This window comes from Phallusia mammillata, chromosome 4, assembly GCF_965637545.1.
Source record: "Phallusia mammillata chromosome 4, kaPhaMamm4.hap1.1, whole genome shotgun sequence".
NCBI classification, from domain to species: domain Eukaryota; kingdom Metazoa; phylum Chordata; class Ascidiacea; order Phlebobranchia; family Ascidiidae; genus Phallusia; species Phallusia mammillata.
This window is the reverse complement of record NC_137255.1, coordinates 3,420,297-3,443,574: the sequence shown is the minus strand read 5'-3', so window position 1 is coordinate 3,443,574 and position 23,278 is coordinate 3,420,297. Positions and strand designations below refer to the sequence as shown.

The window sequence follows — 23,278 nt, the reverse complement described above, 5'->3', positions numbered from 1 at the left end:
ATGAGTCTAAAAACTTCCCAGCCCCTGAGAGCGTTCACAAATAAATTTTGTGCGTTTTCTAGATCAACTTCTTCGCTACGCTTGACATGAACGCGACTTCAAGCACAAAACATCAAAATCAGCAGTTTTGATTTAGGTGCAGTCCCAAGTGACGTCATACCGGCTGCCATTTGTCTTTTTGTTGTTGAGCGACCTGAATTTTCATTGGATTTATTTTTAATTGTAGTGAGTAATTCTTGCAATGTGAGCACTATAAAGGTCCACGAAAGTCAGTAGAAATGGATGAAGATATAAGAGAAGGATTTTTATGTCCAATTTGCGTCAAGGATTTAGGTTCATTTCATAAATTACAGCACCATTTTGAGAGCGCCCATACTGCTGAAGACAAAGCTGTTTTTGATCAAGTCAAAGGTTCGGAAGTTTCTTAATGTGATGCTATTATCCAACATTTGTTAATTTCGGATGTACATTGTGAATTTTGGAGTTAATTGCTAATGTTCAAAACTTACTCAAATTAGTTTTTTTTATTTGTACTAGATGTAGACTTTGAAATTCAAACAATAGATTTGGAACAGCACGCTTAAACAATGTTATCAAATCATAATTTATTGTTTTACATACATTTTGTCTGTATAAATGTTTGTTGTTTAACATAAGTTTGTTAATGCCTGTTTTATTGTTTTCTGTGGTCTAGGTTTATTCACAAAAGCAAAGGGAAAAATATTGGGCAGAAACGAAATTGCCCAGATACCGGATGAAAGTTACACAACATCATCCCATCAGGAGCAAACCATTTGGGAACCACAAGAAATTGGTAAGACAGAAGATGTGTAAATAAATGTATAAGATGTTATCATTGCTGAAGGCAAGGCTCAATACCCAACTTTTTCCATAAGCGGAAAATCTATAAAAAATACTGCATTAAAGCACTATGCGAACCTGCTGTTTAGTGGGCACTCTTGAAATTTTTTTAAATCAACTTAAAAATATTCAGAACATACTGCAATACTGCAGGTACATCAAAAGCAGAATGATCATAATGTCACCATTCCATAACCCAAGCATACAAATTTAACTTGCTGATTAATATTTTTTTACAGGAATAACGAAATCTCATTTTGACACATACAAGAAGGTGAGAGATTCTAGGATTGATAGGTTTGTCATTGAATCCAACAAAGTTCTAATCAGACTTGACAAGGTGAGTTTTGCATAGATTACAGTGTAACTTTACAAAAACATCCTTTACTGTGAGTGTAGACCAGTGCTTGTCAATCTTTTTCGAAACGGTACACCCTTTTAACATTTATTTAAAAATTGTACACCCTCAAAAACTGTAAACTTGTAATAAGCTTTTTAATCCAAAAAACATGACTAACAAGGAAAATAAATATTAAAATATGACGTCACAAATAGAACCTAGTAATTCACAATCCATACACTTGAGATACAGTTGTATCATGTCTTATACACTCCAGGTCTAAAAACATTAACCTGCATATTGCACTACCTGGTCATGGGTGTATTATATATATTATTGTGTCTGGTACACCCCATGAAAGTCGTACACCCTTCAAAATTTATGGTACACCCTGGGGTGTACGATACACCCGGTTGAAAAGCACTGGTGTAGACACATTCTTTTGCATTCAACAGCTAATATAGCACTTTTATGGGTGCCATATTGGTATGCGAAAGATCAAGGGTTGACATTTACTTGGCATGTCAAAACCATAATAGCTCACTGTACCAACATTTTTGTGTGTAAAAGTGGGCTGATTTCAAAGCAATCAGAAGCAGACAGATTTAAGTGTATATACTGGGTATTTAAGACTGTTACATACCAAAGTGAAAACAAGAATCACCTTGGCAAGACCAAGTGCCTACATTTTCTAATATCTTGTTATTGACCTAATTGTATAGTCAATTGCAATTATCCCTGTATTTATAATAATTGGTTTTGGTAGTGGTACAAACATGCTCATAATGTAGATCAGGGGTGTGCAACCTTTGTCACTGTGGGACAAATGCAATTACCATGTTTAGACTCTGGGTCACACCTTTATATAACACAAGGTGATTTTACATCGTTGCATACCAAATGTGCCTACATTGAGTTAACAATTAAATTCTAGCTGCTTATTTTTTGTTTTGAATCTAGCCGCATTATTGTCAGGTCTCAGCAAAATAGCAGTTGGCACATTAATCTGCTTAAAATATATAACAATTGGACTCATTTTCCAGTAAATTTGAAATTCAAACATCTCTGCGGGCTGTACAATCTTTAATCCATGGGCCGCAGGTTGCACACCCCTGATGTAGATAAAGCATGGGTGTTTAAAATGTGATTACCCTGCATTAAAATGGTATCATGCCTATTTATACTTATTCTATATAAAAAGACTCTAGTTTGTGTTGTAAACGAAATGCAAATCTTTCAGTTGATGGGCCACAGTAAGCTAACTGGAAAGCAAAACTCAAAAGGTACAATTACTTTTTAGTTGATGAGGTATTCATCACCCTAGATAACTCAATTTGTCTGCTGTACGTCCACCCCTAACACCCTTGCATTGCTTGCTTTGCTAACCACTTGACAATTTTTTTGTTAGCTTATTTATTTGGATGCGTTTGATGCTACAAAGCGTAAAGGTATTTTGCATTGCTTGATGTTATTTTCTTCATATTTCCGTGTTGATTTATATGCCTTTAAAAATGAAGCATTAAAATTCAATTGCTGTTATTATGTTGATTTTAGTATTTGGTCACAAGCCACATATTGATTTTACTCTAATTGTTTTTGTTTTTTTTCTTTTTTTTCTGTTTTTTTCTTCCTTTTTTTTCTTCCGAAAGTTTGTCCGACTCGTTTTTCCATCAAATGTTTGATGGATTTGGCTGAAATTTACACAGATGGTAGATATAGTTATGTAGATGTGCATCCCACTTTGTTTTTGTTGATAACCCCAGTATTTACCCCGCTCGCCCCCTAAAATGGGTGTTTTTATCCAAAGTTTGTCCGACTAGTTTTTCCATCAAATGTTAGATGGATTTGGCTGAAATTTACACAGATGGTAGATATATTCATGTAGATGTGCATCCCACTTTGTTTTTGTTGATAACCCCAGTATTTACCCCGCTAACCCCTAAAATGGGTGAGTTTTTAAACAGTGTCAGAATTGGCTGAAATTTGGATTTCTTGTACAGTATGCCATTTATAGGTGTCGATTGTTGTGTTCAACCCTGTAGTCCTAACATTTACCCCACAAGCCCCTAAAGTGTAAAACGTATTTGTATGTTACTGGGCACCACAAACGAAAGATTTCTTTGGAGCAATAGTGTTACAAGGGCAACCAGTTGTATGTTGCTCATTGGTGGGTTGCTTGGTGGTCGTTTTTGTGCCATGGCAGTTAGGGGCTTGTTAACAGCCCTATGACGTCAGAAACATTAACGGTTGTTGCTCAAAACACCTCTAGTGCTCGAAATTTTAAACAGTGGCGGATTGGGCTGAAATTTTGCAGTACTATTGATTGAGTCAGTGTGGTTTTTATATATTTTTTAGTTTGTGTGTCGAACCCAATTAGTTGCCCTACAAGCCCCCTAAAATGGGTCAGTTTTTTAAAACGTTAAATAGGACATACTTCAAACAATATCTGGGGTGAATCTAATTTTATAGTTTGTATTCTACATAGTATTATTATTTAAGCCCATTGCCGATCACTGTGTTTTACCTTACAACACCCAACTTTCTTATGGTTATCTCTTGAATTGCATTATTTTCAACTTTGCATGTGTGGGGACCCATGAGTTTTTGCCTGCAGAAACGACTAAAGTTATAAAAGACGATGGCTAATATGGGACCCAATAAAAAATAAGCATAGGAAATATATTTATGTTTTAAAATAGGTTATAGTGTATATGCAAGGGCAATATGTGCTAAGCCACCCTTCTAGTTTTTACCAAACTTTTTATTCATATGCTTGTGTGTGTGTATACTTGATTGAGTTGCAGAGAAAAAATGCATGAATTTTCAATGTTAATTTTTATGCTTTTGTAAAAACTGTTTGTTAAAAATTAATTGCTTTTATTTTTCCCCAAACTTTTATTCATATGCTTGTGTATATGTATACTGAATTAGGTTGAAACAAAAATTTTGTGCTGATTTTAAAAATTAAAAATAACATTATAAATATAATTTGGACCCCCAAACCATTGGATTTTGACCAGGCCAAAAATATTAAACCTTGAATTATACCAGTCTATAAATGATATGTAAAAATCCAAGCCTTTATTGCATGTTGTCTGCATCTCATATTTCACAGTTAGCTGTCAATTGCCTCACATTGCTATGAGAAATTTGCATGTAAACATGAAGTACAAAAAGATTGACGTGTGCTGCCAGTTTTTTTGCCATGATGTTTTGTGATCTGACTTTCTTTTTTAGCTTTTACAATTTACCTCATTTTTCTGATAGTAAATTAATCAATAAAATTGTATTGTTATTAGCCATATATATATATTATTTTCATAATTTGGAACAAAACAGTTTTGGTTTAAAAGTTAAAGTGATATTTCTTTTAACTATATTGTGTCCACTGATTATGCAATTTAACAGCATTATCTTATATTTATGCAGAGTTCGAACAGACCTTGGTACCGTGGGTAAGAGATGGGGATGTACCTTTTTGCCCCACCTGTGGCGACCGGTTTTATGTTACGCGACGAAGACACCACTGTAGGCTCTGTGGCTCCATCATGTGTACAAAATGCTCACTGTTTGTTCCTTATGACTTTGCAGGTGAGTTCAGGTGACTGGTATTTGTGGTATAATTGTTATTTTGCTATTTTTATGTGTTAAAGTATGGTATAAAAATAGTTTGGCCAATTCAGAACCCTGGCATTGTGTTGTGTCGCAGACAGATTTAATAAAGATAATTGTTTTATTACTGCAACCAAGACCGCATATCACTGGTATACTTGCCTCATTATATCAAGGTTGCCGGTTCTAATCCCGCCATGTTCTTTTAATTAAACATTCACTGACTTTTTTAATCAAAAAAATATGACAAACATTATAAAAAAACTCAGTTACCTTAACAATACCATGGTTACCTATAAATCAATGACTACTTTCCAGTCCAGTAGCAATACACTGTTTTATCACATATTTAATTGCATATGTACTGTGAATCACAAGTTTTAAAGAAAAATCTGGTTAAAAGCTTTTCTTATTAACTGTATGTAAAAAGCTAAGGAAATGGGACATGTTATGTCATTGTACACAAAACAAAAGAGGTCCAAAACTGCAAATGTTTTGTTTGGTCGAACAACGAGCATCTCACTTTAATGCTTGGTGCAGAGTGATTTCACTTAAAGATTTCACACTTGTTTTGAAGCTTTTTAGGGGCCCTTGTGTCACCAGTGATATGCTACGCTGTACAGGCCCCAAAAGAATGCGATGTTTCACTATCCAACACATTAAACAACAGTCATTTCTGTTCTTGGATGCCCTTTGGAACACTAGTTTCCTATGTTAACAGGGCATGAATATGCGAACTTAATGCTCATTCAGTTTAGGCAACTGCTCGGCAGAGCACTGAGCATTAATACAGCGATGCTAGGTACTGAGTACTCAGGTTCTGGCTCAGCTTGGCCCATCCCTGAAATTGACATTCTTTTTTTTTTAGATGAACTAGTGGAAACTCTTCGAGAATCTACATCATCTATGCCACGACAAAGAAGTCGGTCGTTATTGGTGTTACCTCAATCTTCGTCCGATAATGATATGACTGTACGATGCTGTCACGATTGCTACAGGATCCTTCGCAAACGAAAAGATAAAATCGAACAAAAATACAACCAGCCTTTGTTGGTAGCATTCTATGAGGTTAGTGTTTCAAAACAATACTGACATTTGCCTGACCTAATGTTATGCACAGCTGCGTAACAATGAATCAAGCTGCATTGTTTTACCAATACTGAGTTTAATTTTTTCCCTAATGGTGCAATACTATTATACAGAAACTACAAACAGCGAAAACTACGGCAGAAAAACTAGCTCCAAAATATAAAGAAATGGCAACATCACTAAAGTAAGTTGTGTGGTATACATGTGGATGTAATGTTGTGTTGCAGTACATTATCTTGTGAATTTTTTTTTGTTATTTTGCCTTTCAAATAAAAAAATGTTTATAGTTGATTTGCTTTGTTTTAGTGAATGCATATAAAGTCACATTTTATAAAAATACTATGTGGCCCAATAAAATGTTAATTGTTGACCCTTTTGTGGACAACCTTTACTTTTTTGTGTTGCTTTTTTAATGACACCGACAATGTACTTATAGCGTTGAGATATTTGTCTTACATAAACAAGACAACAAATTTTAACCTGAAAATAAATGTTTCCAAAGTTTTGGTACACGAGAATGCAATAGAATTAGAAACGATTCTCAGAAGCAATTTACTTGAATTTATAACCTTTACTTTAAAGAGAAATTTTTAATATTGCCAAGTTGGTCACATGAAAATACAACAGCCTAGTCATTGTTGATCTCTAGCCTTGCTTTGTCACAATGCCAGTGAATTTTCATCTGCACATTTTTTACAACTATTCTTTTTCTTTCTCAGGATTTGAACTAGTAATGTGCCGAATATACGGTTTGTCAAATTGGCCATGTTGTTGTTTAAAGATATAATTTCTGCCAAAAAAATTAAAGTAAAACCAAATCTTTTATGAAAAGAAATTCAAAGCCTAAAAATGTATCTTATCTCCTTAAAAAGGTATTACATTATTTAAACTACATTATTGTTTTTGCCACTTCAGCCAAAAAGTCATTTAATGGCAGGCTGGCAACCATGACCGAGGCAACCTTAAACTGCACAGAACTAAAATGATAATGAAACACAAATATCCTGTTTTGTAACACCACTGTTAGAAAACTTATGCATGGTAAAAAATCTTGTCAAATGCTTAGCAAATGTTTTCATGTCAACTGCTTAAAAAACGACTTGGTGTGATGTCATAAATGACTCAGTCAGATTCATACAGCAAAACCGGTGAATATTCGTTTTTTTTGGTCAAACCCAATTTAAGCCAGTTTGGTGTGTCACCAGTTCAAATGACTTTTATCAATTTCTCAAAATTTTTGTCTTATGTTTTTCAGTCAAGGCGAAGAGACATTTGAATTGGGGAAAGCCAACGACTTGAGGCTAAAGCTGATGAAGCTTTATGAAGTAATAGATGTTGTAAGTAAAAAGATCGCTGCCATGGATACGGAAAATGAAGAAAATCCTCCGCCTGGAATTTGTCTTCAACTTCAGTCGTCAATTCGAAGAGCATCACACATGTATTTGCAGGTTTGTTATTTAAAGCCTTAAATGAGTTAAAATTCTATGTAAAACAACATTATCTACTATGGATACGCAAACGGTGTGGGAACTAGAGATGTACCGAATATTCGGTTTGCCGAATTTACATTTAATGCGTTAAACGTGTCTTTTCTGCTTAGCACCAACGAAAATTCCCACTATTATAATATATTTTTAACACAGCATCGTTTTTCCCACTCCAGGCAAAGAATCAGTAATTCATTGTTGGGTGGGAAGTCATGACTGAGGCAATGTTAAACCTCCAGAACTAAAATTAAGACGAAACACAACTATTCTGCACTAATTGCCTGGTAGAAAAACATATGTTTTTATGTCAAATACCTAGCGTACAACTTCTCGTGACGTCATAAATGATTCGGTTGATTCGGCCAAATTTATTCGGCAAAACCGCCGAATATTCGGTTTCGGCCGAATCGAAATTTCGCCGATTCGGTACATCACTAGTAGGAACTAACCAGTGGTGGGATTCAAATTTTTTGTCAGCCGGTTCAATCACAAAAGTCATATTTTCCATCTGGTTCTATATCAAAAAGTCCATTTACAGTTACCAGTAATGCTCACCGGTTCGCTGGTCTCATAAAATTTCGTGAGACAGTTCTATAGAACCGGTGTGAATCGGCTGAATCCCACCACTGGAACTAACCCCTTAATCCCATAATCCTTTGTGTAAGAAAATGGTATTCAGTTGAAAATGTAGGTTTTTGTAAAAGGTTTGGGTATTTACATGCTGAAATCAAGGAAAAAGTAGTCAATGTAGATTTGTAGTACCAAAACTTTCATAATTAGTTTTACATATTGGTCCTTGCAATTTTTAGAGCACTAGCGCTGAATACCTACCTCCGAAAGCTGAATGTATGAACTTATACAATCACATGACCAACATAAATATAATTTAGAAAGACTTACAGGTCTAGATGGTCTCTACTCCTGAGTATATAATTATTTTGTGGACCCCTAAGAAACCATACTGTCCATACATGTTATACTTTGTGTTAAAAGCAAACCATACAATTTTTACAACAATCCAGTAGCATTGAAAAATCTAGCCTGGTAGGTTATATAAGTCGTAGATATTGAATTTAAGTATATACCAGGCTCTGAATTGTTACAAGGCAAATAAATTGGACACAATGCTTTGATTTTTTGTATTTTTGGTCACAAGGGGAAGTTGAGTCAAAAATATTTGCGGGCTGCTGCTATAGATCATCTACAGCAGGGGTCAGCAACTTTTTAGGCGACGAATGCCAATTTACTTGTTGTTTCCATGTGTTAATGACCTCGCTTGCCAACGTTCGTGCAAGCAGATATCAATAATAAAGACAAAGCAGAGTGATTTGGGCATGTAAGGCTGAATTTTAACACAATGACATGATAAAAACTATAAACAAGCAGTGTAACAGGTTAAATTGTCACTGCAATATAAACACGCAAGTCGGTTGGCATGCCAAGAAAAACCACCTCGTATGCCAGGGGTTGCCGACCCCTGATCTTTAGTTAATCCAGTGACAAAAATCACAAACTAACTTTTTTTGCAGGAGAACATGCTAACTCTTCAATCGCTGCCTTCTCTCCCTAAACTGGAGCTCCTTCAGAAAGAGAGGAGGAAAGAGCAAGAGAGGAGAGTGAGAAGACAGAGGGAGGAAGCTGAGAGGGAGCGAGCTGAGGCAAAGAGGCTACAGGAGCTTGCAAAAATAAAACAGGAGCGTGAATTGGCTGAAAGAGATAAAATGGAGACATCAAGTTTCAAAAGGTAAATATCAATAGAAACCTATGTCGATTTTTTATGATTTTGTTGAATTTATTATGCTTGGTGGAAGAACACACAGCAACACAATTGCACTGAACAATTATGAAATAGCTGAGCAACGTTAGATCATTTTGGAGCGTAAAATAGTGGTTCATGACTAAATGCACTGCAGCTATACTGTGTTATGAAGTATTAGGTGGCTACACAGTTTATTTCCTTGCCTATGGAGCCTGAATGCAAAGTTTCAGAAATAAAGTACAACCTAATACATTACTTTACTGATGTACATTTTGTGTTAGATTTTTTTCATTCATTATGGGCAATAAAATCAGGTGCTAAAATGGGTCCAACAACAGTGTTCATTGTTTTTAGTTTTGTACCAACAGAGCCTAAAAACACCAAAACCTTGCTCTGTTTTCGAATTGTCAAAGTTTTTAGTGTTATGTGAAAACTCCAAAATTACTTTTAGGCATCAAAGACAGGTGTCTGACATCTCACTGAATGGCATTGTTTTGAGAGAGGGTTGGACGGCCGACAACGGCATAGAAAAAGATGTACTTCAGAATCACCAGCACAAAAACGAGGAGCCAGATCCACTGATGGAGCAAATACAACATGTCCAAAAAATGTTGCATCAAGCTGCTAACGCTGGGCAAGCTGAAGCCGTCAAGACCTTGACCTTAAACTTGGAAGAACTAAAAACAGAGTACAAGAAACAGCAAAGCATTAAAGCGTTTGGGGGCGGTGTTAGTAACAGGGGTAAAACTCATAGCCCCAATTTGGGTCATTCGATACAAGTTAATAAAAACCCTTTTCTTGATAAAAAACTACCTGTGCGAAAATCCACCCCTAGACCAACATCTGTAAAGGTTGCAAAGAGTCCAAATCCCTTTTTAGAAGATGAAGATTCAAGTTCAAATCCATTTTTAGAAGATGATGATGATAGTTTAAATCCATTTTTGTCGTCTCCTGTTCAAGACGCAGAGACAAACCCATTTTTGACGAGTAACAATTACAGTCCTGTGTCAGAAAATGAAACCCACCAAGACCCTGTGTTTCATCAGATCTGTTACATTTCCAAATGTCTTGACAATGCAGTAAAATCGGGTAAACAGGATGAAGCTGCAATTCTTCGACAAAATTTACAAGAACTGCAGTCGCTGTACAACAAGTCCAGATAGCTTAATAAAATGTTTTTGGTGCTGGACTTGATTTTAGCTTTTGTTTGATTCAAAAACGATTGCTGATACATTTATTTATTCCTTTTTCACCTATGAAATGTATTAATTCTTTTTTTTAAAGTAGACACCAAAAAGTTGGTTAGGGTCACTACACAGTTACACTTTTTCCAACTATTCCAAAGCAATAAAAAATATTTGGCTTTAACCTTCTGTTATTCTGATTCCTCTGGATTAAAGTCTTTATAAAACACAAGTTGTCCAACTCATTGTAACGCTACATTTGTGTCCAAAATGCGCATTTATAAAAATTTCACATTTTTACCCTATACCCGCTGTATTATTTTGGGCACAAAATAGCGCCCATGGGGCTGTATCATACAACAATGGGTTGGTCAACTTGTGTTTTATGTAGACTTTGCCCTGGTTTAACAATAATTATGTTACTACAAATACTTTACTTGATATATCTATACAAAGATTAGAGTAAATTCAAATTGTTTAACTATGATTATAGCCAGTGGTGGGATTCCAATTGTTTGTCAGCCAGTTCTATCACAAAAGTCATATTTTTCAGCTGGTTTTGTTACAAAAAGTCCATAGACAACCAGTAATGCTAACTTTTGCTGATCTCATAAAATTTCTTGAGACGTCTGAATCCCACCACTGCTTATAGCTCATGTATACGACCTTCATGATATGTTGGTATAAATTAGAAGCGTAAAGTATATTATATTACCATGCTATGTTGCTGATGCTTTTAAACAATGACAAATGATGCACCATTAAACTGCTTTTTTTCAAGGTGCTGATACTGTGCAATATAATGAAAGTGCTGTGCAATTGTAGAACCAGGTCTAGATGTCACATGACTAAATCTGTTTTCATGCGAAACACTTTGAATTTTACAGTAAGGCAGAACATTTTTGCAGCACTGACATTTTTTGGTTTCGCTTTGTTTTCTGCATTTGCTTGGTGCAAAACTTTGATTTTAATTCCTTGTTGAACATTCATCAGTGTTATTCTTTATCAGTTTATGCGTTCGTAATTTTCCATATTCCATCTATGAATAAATCATTCTAAAACTTGCATTGTCATACAGCTGAACTTTTAGCAGTTTAACGGAAGTACATAGTGTTCTGTTGTAGAGTGCTGCCAAATTTGTAGAAATCAGATGGGTTAAAAAGATACAACCCAATTGTTGCACTGACATTTTAGAAACAACATTTAGAAAAGCTGCAGGCTGTGCACACTGTTTCGACCCATAAGGTCTCATCAGTGTAGCTGGTGACAAGAGATTGGCCTTATTGGCACCAGCTGCACTGATGTGATCTTATAAGTCGAAACAGTAAGCACTGGCGCAGCTTCTCATATATTGCCTTGATGCTTTACCATTTAGAAACATCTAATACAAATGCATTTATTTGACTGTTCACTTACATAGCCATATTTAGGATTTAAAGTTTAAAGTAAGCTTAAGTTATAGTTTGATGCCAGTAGGTTTTTTGTGTAAATCGACATGAGACATCTAATCATAAGATGATAAAATAAACAAGTCTTTGAACAAAAAATAGTGGACATACTTGTGCAAAAAAAAGTTTTAAATTAAACTATAGAGGATTCAGCCCATTGTTTGACGTCAGTTGGACAGCCAGGATATTTAGCAACTGCTTCTCGTAATTGACTATGGTCCACCAGCAGTATCATAGGTCTGTATTCCTTCTGAAGCTTTCCAGAATGTGTCATAAAGTGGTCTTTGGTTTTCAGTAGTTCAAGCTCAATTAAATGCTCGAAAGCTTTCAAAACGACTGGTTTAGTGTAGTTTTGCAGAATGTGTGACTTTTTTTGCGAGAATTTTAAAAACTCATTATACACCATCTGAAAATTAAAAGGCACCCCTTCGTAAATGTTAGTTAAGTGACTCATCGCAATGATAAGGCAGAGTTCAAGAACAGAAACGCCATGAAGTATGTTTGCCTTGGAGTCATTAAATATCAATTGCGATGATTCAGCAATGTCTGCAGGAGTAATTTCTTGATGTTCTTGACTCAGAGAACAGACTGGTAAAAATAGAATTTGGTGTAATGGGGATGCTTCCTTGCAGTAATCGTACTGTTTATGTAAAATCTCCAGCACTGAACTGTTCTTTGTTAAGTTTTCCACATGGCTGCTCCATTTTTTCACAAACGCTTTATGCTTAGCAGTTTTTCCAAATGCTTTGTCCAGTAGTAATACATCTGTAAACTGCTGTACATAGTTTTCAAGTGTTGATGGGTTGCATATGTAAATTTGACGATGGGAAAATCTAGATTTTACCCTCTTTTCCAGTAGTTCCATAACATCCAGTCTACATGTGATGCCAATTACAGCGAGAGGAGTGGTCCCCGCTTGCGCAATATCGAACAGGTTGTAAAGTAATGTTTGATTTTTATGTTGTGCAAATAGATCAAACTCCTCCAAGATAATTATAATTGGTTGTGACTTTGACATGTCACCTGATCGTAAAGCTTCAAGTAAAAATGCCAGAGTTTCTGCGAAAGACCCGAACACTTTGTCACCAATTGTGTTTTCCAGTTTGAGTTGCCTTGTAATTTCTGCCAGTGCAATTCTAAACAAACAAAGTCATAGTAAGTGTAAGCATTAATTTATGAAATTTGCATTAAATTACATACTAGGCTTTTTACTGTTTGTTAAGTCTTCAAAATTAAGAAATAACTTTGAAATTATGAAAATAAATACAAAATGAAGGCACATTTGCAGGCATATAAGTAGTATAGGTGCACCTGGTCCTGAAAGTATTATTTTTAGATTTCTGTTTAAGATAATTACATTTCATTATTGCCTCAACCAATAATTTCCAATATAATTTAAGAAAATCACTTCAAAATCTTCTACTGTTATAAGCATAAATACTTAAAAAATCGTTAATATGTAAAAAACAAACCTATCATCTGTTTGCAAATATCCATTTAGTTTCACAATCAACAAGTTTTTGGCATTTTTGCTGTCATTGTGAATGTCTTCCAATACTCGGTTAATCAAGGTGCTTTTTCCGCTGCCTTTTGCCCCAACAACAAGAACCGAATTGCTTTCTCCAAATTCCACAGTCCTTTGTAACAGGTTTCCAAGGTCAAGAGCAGCAATGTCAATGTCAGCTCGGACGTTATGTGAGTAACCTGATTTACATAGTCTCTCTTTTATAATGCTTTTAGCATTCTCCAGCAGTGTTTTATCCATTTTGCTCATGCCAGATTTGGTTTATCTACATGATATAAAAAATTCCTACACAAAAAAGTAAAAAAATTAGAAAGTTCTCAGTGAAAAAAATAAGAAAAGTGGTAAAACTACTCAAAGCGCATAAAGTTCTAGTAAAAAGATTTTACAAACAAAACTGTTTGCAGATAAATACAGTTTACAAAAATGATTCATGAAAAACATTGCACAATTTCATTTAAATACATATTTTCAACATCTGAGTCCTGTATAGCTTTGAACAATACACAAACTTTTGCATTTTCTCCATTTCTTCGAAGCCACAATACCAATAAATTCAAGCATTGCAACAGGGGTATTGAATTTTCTGTTTTGCTTTGCTCTAAATCTCTTAATGAGAGACCAAGAGTGAGTAAGGCACACTCCCAGTTTGTTTTTAAGAGGACTTTGCTGATTTTGTGCAGTTGTTGCTCAGTAGGAACAACGTTTACCAAGCTTTCAGGAATTGAAACTGAAACTTCTTCTTCTGAAAATTCTTCCTCTGAAAAACATTTCGAGAAATTATTTTTAACCACGATTCCAAATGCTGCATCTCTAAAGGCTTGTAGTAGAACTGTAGGTGTTTCCCAAAAACTATGAAAAGTGTGACCATTTGGGTATGGCTGACCATGCAGTGGTTAACAGTCAGTTCACAGAACATGGTAGCTCCCCATGAGATCTTTGGCTTGCAGGACCAACATGTCCTAAGCAAATGATTTAAGTGCAAAATTTCTGTGTGTAACCCCAGAAAATGGGTGTGCAAAATTTAAAAAAAAAATCGTGCGTGCAGCTGCCGTACTCTGCAGACTGGGTTAACAGAGAACTATATCTACATTAACAAACTATAATTAGGACTGTACCCATATACTAGATTATGCATCCCTGACTCTGCAAGAAAATACCAAGCAACCCAAAATAATCCAGAAAAAATACAGACGTGATTTAGACAGACAACAAAAATTTTACCATGTGAGAGTGATATGCCGTATTTTGCTGCAGTTGGAATAATTTTCTCATTTATCCAGGGATACTCTTCCTCAAGCGAGCGGCAAAACTGCTTTAAACTTCTTGATCCACCGTTTGAAATAATATCCAATAACTTTGCAGCTTTATCGAGTGGAATTTGTTCGGCTTTTAAAACTTGATACTGACGCTCGTTGACACAACGTTCAGCATACAAAAACTCAACAATATATCCAGTATCATGCAATGTTGACACAAGCTCCTTCCAATGTTCACGAAGCACTTCGCGAACCGACATTTATCTAAATTGTGCTAAAACAATTCGGAAACAACATTTAAAACTGGTTTGTTTTCATGTGTTCCGCATGAGTGGTTAACGGCGCACGTGTAAAACATAGAAACAATATTTTGCGACATGTTTTTTCTGTGAGATGTTGCGTCGTTGCATCATGTTGATTTGTTTTGAAACTTTGGAACTTTTTTGTAAGTTAGTGTGCTTGTTTTGAATGATGGGGATGACTTTATTAAGTTTTAAATAGTTTGGATGTATTTACATGACATTAATTTTGCCTGGATGCATTCAAAGTGCTTTGCTATGTGAAACGATAAAGTAAATCATATTTGAGTTCAATGTATGTGCAACTATACTATTTTTTTGTTCTGCCATTACTGTTAACATTACAAGGAAATAAAGTGTTATTTGCCACATAATGGTTGTTTAAAGAATTGGTTTATTTACTATTTATGGGTAATTGTTAAAAAACCATGCATTTAGTAGTATTTTTTCCTTGCTAGTTTTGGTGTTATCTTTGTTTTGTTATATATTTAGACTTTTATGGCACTTAAGTCAGAAAATATAAGTTTTATTACTTTAAAATATTTCGATATTATTTACCCTACAGAGATCTGTACAATATTTTGTGTTTCACAGTTGTTAGGTAACATAGTTTCAAAGGTTATTGGAAAACTAAAATGGTTGAAGCTGTACCGGAAAAGTTTGACTTTCCCAATGAAGAGGAAAAGATCCTTGAAATTTGGGATAAACTCGATGCTTTTCATACATCTTTGAAGCAATCCAAGGGTCGTCCCAGGTATGGTAGTTATACAAAAATAATTTGCAGATAGTGGTTACTTGCCATAATGTTTTGCTCTCTGCAAAACGCGTATCGAGTAATAAACATAGTAATACTGCTAACATTTGAACATGTTTTGCCAAACCTAAAATATTCGGAAGCCTGACATGTCAAATAGCTTTAGTGCTTTGATGCGTTGTGTGTGTGTGGCAAATTTTTAAACTGCAGAGTGCAGACAGTGCACATTGTTTTGACCTAAAAGGACTTATCAGTGCAGCTGGTGACAGGGGATAGGTGGTACTGGCTAGTGTAGCCATCCAAGGGCACTCCCATTTGTTGGGAGTAACAGGGTGAAAAGCCATCCCTCACCTATGCTGTTCGGTGCCACAAGTTATAGGTCGAAATAGTGTCCACTGTCTGCCACTTACTATCTATTGGCTTGATACATTTGCACAATCTTATTTTGATGTGACTTTCATCGACGAGACTGAAAAAGTTTTGTTTGTCAGTTTTACTGGTTTTCCATGAAACTAAACTATGCAAACTAAAATCACCAACTTGCAAGTACATAACCATGAAAATGAGACAACGCTCTTGTTGAACTATAGTTTGACATAAAACATGCAACAAAAAAAATAAAAAAATGTCAAACACTGTTGTGATCCTGTTTAACATTGTAATTTGTGTGTTAGACATCTTTTCTTGACATTTCTTACCTTTAGATTTGCTTTTTATGATGGACCACCTTTCGCAACTGGTCTTCCTCATTATGGGCACATCTTGGCTGGAACCATTAAAGATATTGTCACGCGATATGCACATCAAAGTGGCTTCTATGTAGATAGAAGGTTTGGATGGGATTGTCATGGCTTGCCTGTGGTAAGAGCTACAGACTTTTTTCTTTTTTGTTACAACTTTTTTTTTTTTTTTTTGTATTTAAATCAATAGTGATTTAACATGCTAAATTTTGTTCAAATCTTTGAAATCCAAGTTTGCAATGGATGATTTGAAAAGTGTATGTTGTCCTTCAGACTTTTTAAGAAATGGTTTAGCCAACCTAAATATATGTGTTGTTAAAGGCAATCCAATTATTAATGAAGGCAGACCAGTCGGTCAACACCCTGCTACAGGCTGATGTTATGACATTTTTACTTTCCTTAATAATATATTTAGGACAATCTTTTTTGCCTGAAATGTGGCCTGTATAAAAAAGATATGGGTATATTTGCTTGTAAAATGAAACTTGCTGGTGGCATAAAATGTTTGCAGTAACAATTGACCTTGATTAATTTGTTTAGGAATATGAGATTGACAAAAGTTTGGGCATCAAAGGACCAGAAGATGTGGCGAAAATTGGAATTGCTGAATACAACAAGAAGTGTCGATCCATTGTGATGAGATATGCTGGTGATTGGGAGGTAAGTGCTTGACTTTTTTGTTTTCAACTAATCTCTGTTAAAAGCTTAAATAAGTGACTTGCCATCGCCTCCTAGTGGGGTACAAAAAGATGATTTGCAAGACAAGGATTTAGAAAACAGCCATGCATTGATCATTTTGCATCATTTGCATTTGAAAAGTTTAATTACATTTTGAACATAAATTTAGCATATGTAGTAAACAATTTGGACTAAAAAAATTGTCCGGACTAGGCAAAAATCTGGATTAACCGATGTCGATCAGTTAAAGCCTTACCGCATTTCAACCTTATTGTACCTTAAAGTTTTGTCCAAATTAGACGGAGATCATGTAAAACTGAATCCGGTTTCCTTGAGTTTTACTGTATATATTTTCATATTTTAGAACTTAGTTAACTCCGTAAAAAAGCTGAAAGATAAAGTCTGGTGCTTGGTTTTTGGATAAAAAGTTAAAAAACATATGTACAGGCACACAGTAAAGCAAATTTTTTATTGTGCAGCAAATTGTAAAGCGATTGGGGCGTTGGATTGATTTCAAAAACGATTACAAGACCCTGTACCCCTGGTTTATGGAGACCATTTGGTGGGTTTTCAAGCAACTTTATGACAAAGGTTTTGTTTATCGGGGATTTAAAGTAATGCCGTTCTCAACTGGATGCAATACTCCATTGTCTAACTTTGAATCCAACCAGGTTTGTGAAGTTATTTGTTTGCTTGCGGCTATTTCATGCTTTTTAGTAATAACAGTTCCTCAATGGCTCATAAACTTTGAAATTTAGCTTTTTTTTTTGTGTATAGATATTTGACATGTTACCGATTATTGGTATCGGCCTTTTTTGTCATTGTAATTATGTTGTTTTCCTTTTCAATACTGTGTCTCGCTCCAAGCATTGCCCAGTCAACGTAAAACGTTTGCCGAGTATTTGTACTTTAAAAGACCTTCGTCGAACCCCTAAATCAGCATTGCCGAACCCCTGGGGTTTGATCAAACCCAGGTTAAGAACCAATGCTATTACCTAAGGAGGATCTATAGATTAAATCCAACATTATCATTTAACAGGCTACTGCCCTAGGTTAGGAACCACTGAACGAAGAGTTATTTATTTTACTGCAGAACTACAAGGATACAGTTGACCCGGCAGTTATCATCAACTTTCCATTGGATGAGGATCCCAATGCGATGATGATTGCATGGACAACAACGCCGTGGACTCTCCCAAGCAATCTTGGTCTTTGCGTTAACCCGAAGATGTTGTATGTAAAGGTATGAGGTGTAAGAAATACTGTGTTGAGTGAAAAACTATATTGACATGTTTTTGTAAATTATCACATAAGCCTCAATATACTTATGAAATTTGAGATTATTGCTATAACAGATACTTGGTTCAACTTTGAATGTAAAAAATCGGTTAGTGACAAAAGTGTAAAAATACAGTTCTCCAGCAATTATCGACATTAGTTATACGCTGTTACTTTGTGTCGCGCGCAACTGTTCTCTGCACAGATAACGTTGTAATAAATTCATCAACTGCTGCTCCTGTGCATTTTTGTTTGTGTGGTTGCAAATATTTCACTTCATTGCTTTGAAGAAGCCCCATCGTTGTGGTGGGCAACGCATCAGCAAAATTACCATTTTTTTCAAAAAAAAACTTGTATTTTGTTTAGCATTACACCAGTTGAACAAAAATTTGTTAAATAAAGTCCCTATTGATAAAATGCTTGTGCAGCAATTTTGTTATTGCCCTGCTAGCTAAAGGAAAGCCAATTTTTTTTTCTTCTACGTGATTGTGGCATGGCAGTTACCTTAATTTAAAAGTTTTTTTGCTGTTCTTGCAGTCTAGCAAAACCATTCCACAATCGCAAATTTCATTGTGACAATTGGGGATAGCCAAAATTACAAATGTTTAGTTTGGTTAAACACCCACCGAGCATCATGACGCTCGCTGCTTGGCCGAGCACACTTGGTGTCTTGCGACGTCACAAACCTTTCCAATTCCACACTAGTTTTGTAGCTTTCAAAGGCCCCAGAAGTATGTGTTTTTTAACCACCACAACACAATAAAAACATGACATTTTTGTACTTGGATCCCATTTCTCTAGTTTAGTATTTAACATGAATGTGCAAATTTAATGCGAGGATCAGATTGTGCAACTGCTCCGCCGAGCATCAAAAACAGCGGTTCTGACTCAGCCAGGCTCGGCCCTTCCCTAGCAATGATGCAAGTAATTGAATTGACTTAAACATATATCTGTATGCAGGTGAAAGATGTTACCACTGGCAACATTTACATTTTGATGGAGGCACGTCTTGTAGCATTGTACAAGAATGAAAAGGAGTATGACATACTGGAGAAGTTTCTCGGTGAAACGCTATTGGGGAAAACCTACAAACCATTGTTTCCATATTTTGCCCATGTAAGTAGAAACCCTTGTTTACTTCAATCAGGCATAAAATAACTGTATTGAACTAGTAACATACCAACATTTCAGGTTTGCTGTTTTTTGGTTGAAAAATAAGACTTTGTCAGTGCAACCTAAATGATGTTTTTTTTTTGAATCCATTTATCTGTGAGAAAATTAAAATACCAATTGTAGTGATTGTGCCTATTAAATCCACAAATTTCCCATAAATTTGCGTTTTCAAAAAGGAGGTGTGTTTCCTAGTAGGCAAAATATACATGTACTTGCATTGTCAGTGAAAAATTAATGCAATGCACTGCATTTAACACCCTGAATTTGGAAAAATGTTTCAAAATTCCGGTTATTAAACTGATAACATCACATTTAGGTCCTTGTTTTTAAGTGCAGTAGTTTGTAAAAACTTTATAGTTAGTTACAAGTTTACCAAATTAGGTAATGTTCCACATAAAGTCAGATACAGTTTTTAATCCACACAGCGTTTTTTCTACCTCAGATATTATAAAATCTCCTCTGATAATACAAAAATTGGTTCTGCCCAGTGGTGGGATTCAGCCGGTTCACGCCGGTTTTATAGAACTGTCTCACGAAATTTTATGAGATCAGCGAACCGGTTAGCATTACTGGTTACTGTCAATGGACATTTTGTAACAGAACCGGTTGAAAAATATGACTTTTGTGATAGAACCGACTGACGAGATTTGAATCCTGCCACTGGTTCTGTCCCTAGTGGATCATGTCTATTAGTCAGGTTGTTGCTGATTATGTTGTGCCATTGTAAATAAAAATTACTACATTTAGATGAAAGAGACTGGTGCTTTCCGTATCTTGTGTGATGGATATGTGACAAGCGACAGCGGAACAGGAGTTGTACATCAAGCCCCCTTCTTTGGAGCTGTAAGTGATAAATACGGACCAGCATGTATGGCTCGATTTTTGTGGCAAAGCTAAAATTCTTGAGGACTTAAATGGTATATATAAACTAGTCATGCCCTTAGCAGCTATGTGTAGGTTGGTTTTTCAGTTATTACTGTGTAAATTTTGCTTTTTACATAAAAAAAAAACAGTTGATCATACAAAACTTAAAATTGTACTAAAGTGTTTTGTCTTAAGCGGTGCCTTTATGCCTGGCACTGGCAGACTTCTTTTTTGAAATATTGACCAACCCCATTGTTTAGCTGCTCATAAACTATTGGCAAACTAACGCATCGTGTAACTGGGCGGACATACGATTTAGCAGTTACTAGTATTAAACTTGTCTGCTTAACATAAATGATAGTTTGGAAAGTATTCTTGTCCAATGTCTTGGAATTTAGCAGATAAGACTTGGTATGTGACTATGTGTAAATTGTTAATCTTGTCCTTTAAAAATACAACTCACGGTTAAAATCACGATACTTTTCCTAAAAAAAACTAACATGAGGTTAATCCAGTGGTTCTCAAACTTTTTTTGTTGCGACGTCCCTGGAAAAGTTTTCTGGTCTTGCGACGCACCAGCAAATAAAAGTGAATGAGGAAACTTATTATTAAAGTTGTGTTTATTGATACAACAACAAAAAGTCACGAAACGAAACTATTCTGCGACGCCCTTGGAAAATTGAAACGACGCACCAGGGCGTCGCGACGCACAGTTTGAGAACTACTGGGTTAATCCAACACTTCTTTTTTATATTGACCTGGATATTTAATTGGAAATGCTATAGGTAAAATGTTCATTTTTTCTATAACAGTTTGTACAATTTTATCACATTGTAACTAGCAATTTGTCCCGTATTTTACACCAGATAGGAGACGAATCTATGTGACTTAAATTTATCTACTTATATTTTATGATTTATTGATTTATACAGTTATATAGCCCAGTGCTCTTCAACCGGTGTGCACGGTGCACCAAAATATGCATGGGGTGCACCAGTACGAAAATTTATACAAGGGTGCATTACAAACTTTTAATGAACCATTAATATTTGACTTTTAGGATATTATATTTGACTTTCAGGTTGATGTCTAACACTTTCAGTGCGGTTGATGTACATCTACGTTAAAAGACCTTTTGCGCACAGTGCGGATTGACGTTAATTTACGTCAAAAGTTTTTGATCAAAAATGCGGCTGCCCGTTAATGTACGTCGAGACCAAAGAGCCCACGCTATTTTTCGTATCGCTTTTTACCTCAGTTTACCTTTTAAGTAAACAGGTTGCATAAGTTCGTCACAACAACTTTAAGGGCTCACCTCACCAAAAAAGGTTGAAGAGCACTGATATAGCTACTGCACCAAACAAAACTTTTTTCGTTAATATATCCCTGTACTTTGCAGGACGATTATCGGGTATGTTTGGCTGCTGGCGTGTTCGAGAAGGATAGTACACCAGTTTGTCCTGTGGACGCAAGCGGGAAGTTCACTGAGGAAGTGACAGACTTTGTCGGACAATATGTCAAGGTGAGATAAATTTCTGTGGTTCGAAATGTCAAAATATGTCCAATGTACCATTATCGCCCAGAACAAAAGTTTTTGGATACTTTTACTATATTTGAACACATCTCCCCAAAAGCTTTCAGTAGCAGTACTACTAGTACATAATACCTAACATTGTTGAAACATTACATTGTATGTTGCCCGGTGGCTTGTATTTGCCGGGTTCTGGGTTCTAATCCCAGCTGAGTCTCTTGCCTTTTTTCCCTGCGCCAAAACAAAACGTATTATGCCATAAATATTCTACAAATGCAGTGAAAATTTGGACTATTTGTTTTCGTGAAACTTCATGCCTCTTGTGTTTGAAAGACACAGGGGTGAATCAATGTAAAATCCCTAAATAACACCGATATTAATATCTCCTTAAGAAAAGTTAAGCCACATAATTGTAGCAATAGTGTTTTTTTTGCTTTCTTGCTTTGTTAAAACAACCAAATGAATAGAAAACACATCAATTCGATTTTGCGGCTCAAATCTACATACAAAACCAATAGGCCTACAGAAGCATTATCCTAAGGACAAACAACTACACAGAACTGTATCATATTTCGTGTATCAATTACCATCTCCTTCAAAATAGCGCAGTAGCTTTTCCGAATGATTGTTTCATTTGCTGAACAGAACATGGAAGGTTATGCTTTATGTAACAAATTTGTCGTTCAACTGGTGTAATGCTAAAACAAGATACTAGTTGTTTTTGTCAAAAACTTATATTTTTGCTAACGTTTCGCCCACCAGATCGGTAGGGGTTAGCAAAAATACAAGTTTTTGACAAAACCTACTAGTATTTTCTTTAGCATTACACCAGTTGAACGACAAATTTGTTAAATATGCGACCTGGTGGACGAAACGCTTGTTCAGGTAATGCTTTGTCAGCTGTAACTCGATTCCGTTTCTTGTGTTGTAGTTTCGAAACAAAACACTGGGTTAACTTGGACTTTTCAAAGCATGTATTACAACATTACTTTTTTAAAGTGTTGCTATATATTGCTAACAGCAAACCATAAAATACGAAATCGACATTTCGGTATTCGTCTTTTTGTAGTCAATTTCCTTATATATATACCAACAGTGATTTTTAAAACAATATGCCAAAACAGTGGCTAAAAGTCTAAACGTTTTGGAAATATAATAAAATGTTACTGAGTAGTATATTAATTTTCCGGCAAGTATGTACAACATGTCTGATACACAGTTGGGAACGAGTCCGAAACTGGAGCCCGAACCCGAATCGTTTTGAAAAGCCCGTTTAGGCCCCGAAAGTTTGATTTACAGGCCTATAATTGAACCTTAAGTAAAAACCAAAACAACAAACGCAATAGACAATTGGTCTTGAACAAGGCGTTTAAAGGGTGTTCGACATTAGATCAGGTCCA

At 35.5% G+C, this 23,278-nt stretch overlaps 4 protein-coding genes across 5 annotated transcripts in view; 2 read left to right on the top strand and 2 right to left on the bottom strand.

Moving 5' to 3' along the window:
- Positions 1-147: 147 nt before the first annotated feature.
- Positions 148-11,397, top strand: LOC145223237 (rabenosyn-5-like). 2 transcript variants are annotated; one of them, XM_080089621.1, is made up of 10 exons: positions 148-411; positions 695-814; positions 1,101-1,201; positions 2,610-2,649; positions 4,631-4,792; positions 5,682-5,881; positions 6,016-6,086; positions 7,158-7,350; positions 8,919-9,133; positions 9,600-11,397. In XM_080089621.1, exons 1-10 carry the CDS (start codon positions 279-281, stop codon positions 10,309-10,311), a joined length of 1,947 nt encoding a protein of 648 aa, XP_079945747.1. In that variant the 5' UTR covers positions 148-278; the 3' UTR covers positions 10,312-11,397. The 2 variants fall into 2 exon arrangements, with proteins under 2 accessions (XP_079945747.1, XP_079945746.1); XM_080089620.1 differs by lacking the exon at positions 2,610-2,649 and adding an exon at positions 2,442-2,484 and having other exon boundaries at positions 149-411.
- Positions 11,398-11,712: 315 nt separating this feature from the next.
- Positions 11,713-14,864, bottom strand: LOC145223238 (origin recognition complex subunit 4-like). Its single transcript, XM_080089622.1, has 3 exons — positions 14,527-14,864; positions 13,253-14,062; positions 11,713-12,916 (listed from the first exon to the last, which is right to left on the bottom strand). The coding sequence occupies exons 2-3, from the start codon at positions 13,552-13,554 to the stop codon at positions 11,914-11,916; spliced, it is 1,305 nt and encodes a 434-aa protein (XP_079945748.1). The 5' UTR covers positions 13,555-14,062; positions 14,527-14,864; the 3' UTR covers positions 11,713-11,913.
- LOC145222502 (uncharacterized) lies at positions 13,734-14,821 on the bottom strand. Its single transcript, XM_080088638.1, has 2 exons — positions 14,527-14,821; positions 13,734-14,062 (listed from the first exon to the last, which is right to left on the bottom strand). The coding sequence occupies exons 1-2, from the start codon at positions 14,819-14,821 to the stop codon at positions 13,734-13,736; spliced, it is 624 nt and encodes a 207-aa protein (XP_079944764.1).
- Positions 14,865-15,436: 572 nt separating the features above from the next.
- LOC145222302 (isoleucine--tRNA ligase, cytoplasmic-like) overlaps positions 15,437-23,278 on the top strand; it is a 61,527-nt gene continuing 53,685 nt past the window's right edge. The window contains exons 1-8 of the mRNA XM_080088401.1: positions 15,437-15,614; positions 16,319-16,475; positions 16,895-17,014; positions 17,512-17,703; positions 18,126-18,275; positions 19,271-19,426; positions 20,231-20,326; positions 21,747-21,869. Of these exons, the coding sequence (XP_079944527.1) occupies positions 15,496-15,614; positions 16,319-16,475; positions 16,895-17,014; positions 17,512-17,703; positions 18,126-18,275; positions 19,271-19,426; positions 20,231-20,326; positions 21,747-21,869 (1,113 nt within the window). The 5' untranslated portion in view covers positions 15,437-15,495. The remainder of the gene's footprint in view (positions 15,615-16,318; positions 16,476-16,894; positions 17,015-17,511; positions 17,704-18,125; positions 18,276-19,270; positions 19,427-20,230; positions 20,327-21,746; positions 21,870-23,278) is intronic.

Bases quoted from the DNA above. Each gene is read 5' to 3' on its own strand.
- LOC145223237 (XM_080089620.1), top strand. From the start codon at position 279: ATGGATGAAGATATAAGAGAAGGATTTTTATGTCCAATTTGCGTCAAG. The intron at 2,485-4,630 runs GTACAATTACTT...ATATTTATGCAG, and splicing joins TGGAAAGCAAAACTCAAAAG to AGTTCGAACAGACCTTGGTA. The intron at 4,793-5,681 runs GTGAGTTCAGGT...TTTTTTTTTTAG, and splicing joins TGTTCCTTATGACTTTGCAG to ATGAACTAGTGGAAACTCTT.
- LOC145223238 (XM_080089622.1), bottom strand. From the start codon at position 13,554: ATGAGCAAAATGGATAAAACACTGCTGGAGAATGCTAAAAGCATTATA. The intron at 12,917-13,252 runs GTTTGTTTTTTA...TTGTTTGTTTAG, and splicing joins TATTTGCAAACAGATGATAG to AATTGCACTGGCAGAAATTA.
- LOC145222502 (XM_080088638.1), bottom strand. From the start codon at position 14,821: ATGTCGGTTCGCGAAGTGCTTCGTGAACATTGGAAGGAGCTTGTGTCA. The intron at 14,063-14,526 runs GTAAAATTTTTG...AATGTTTTTCAG, and splicing joins CGGCATATCACTCTCACATG to AGGAAGAATTTTCAGAAGAA.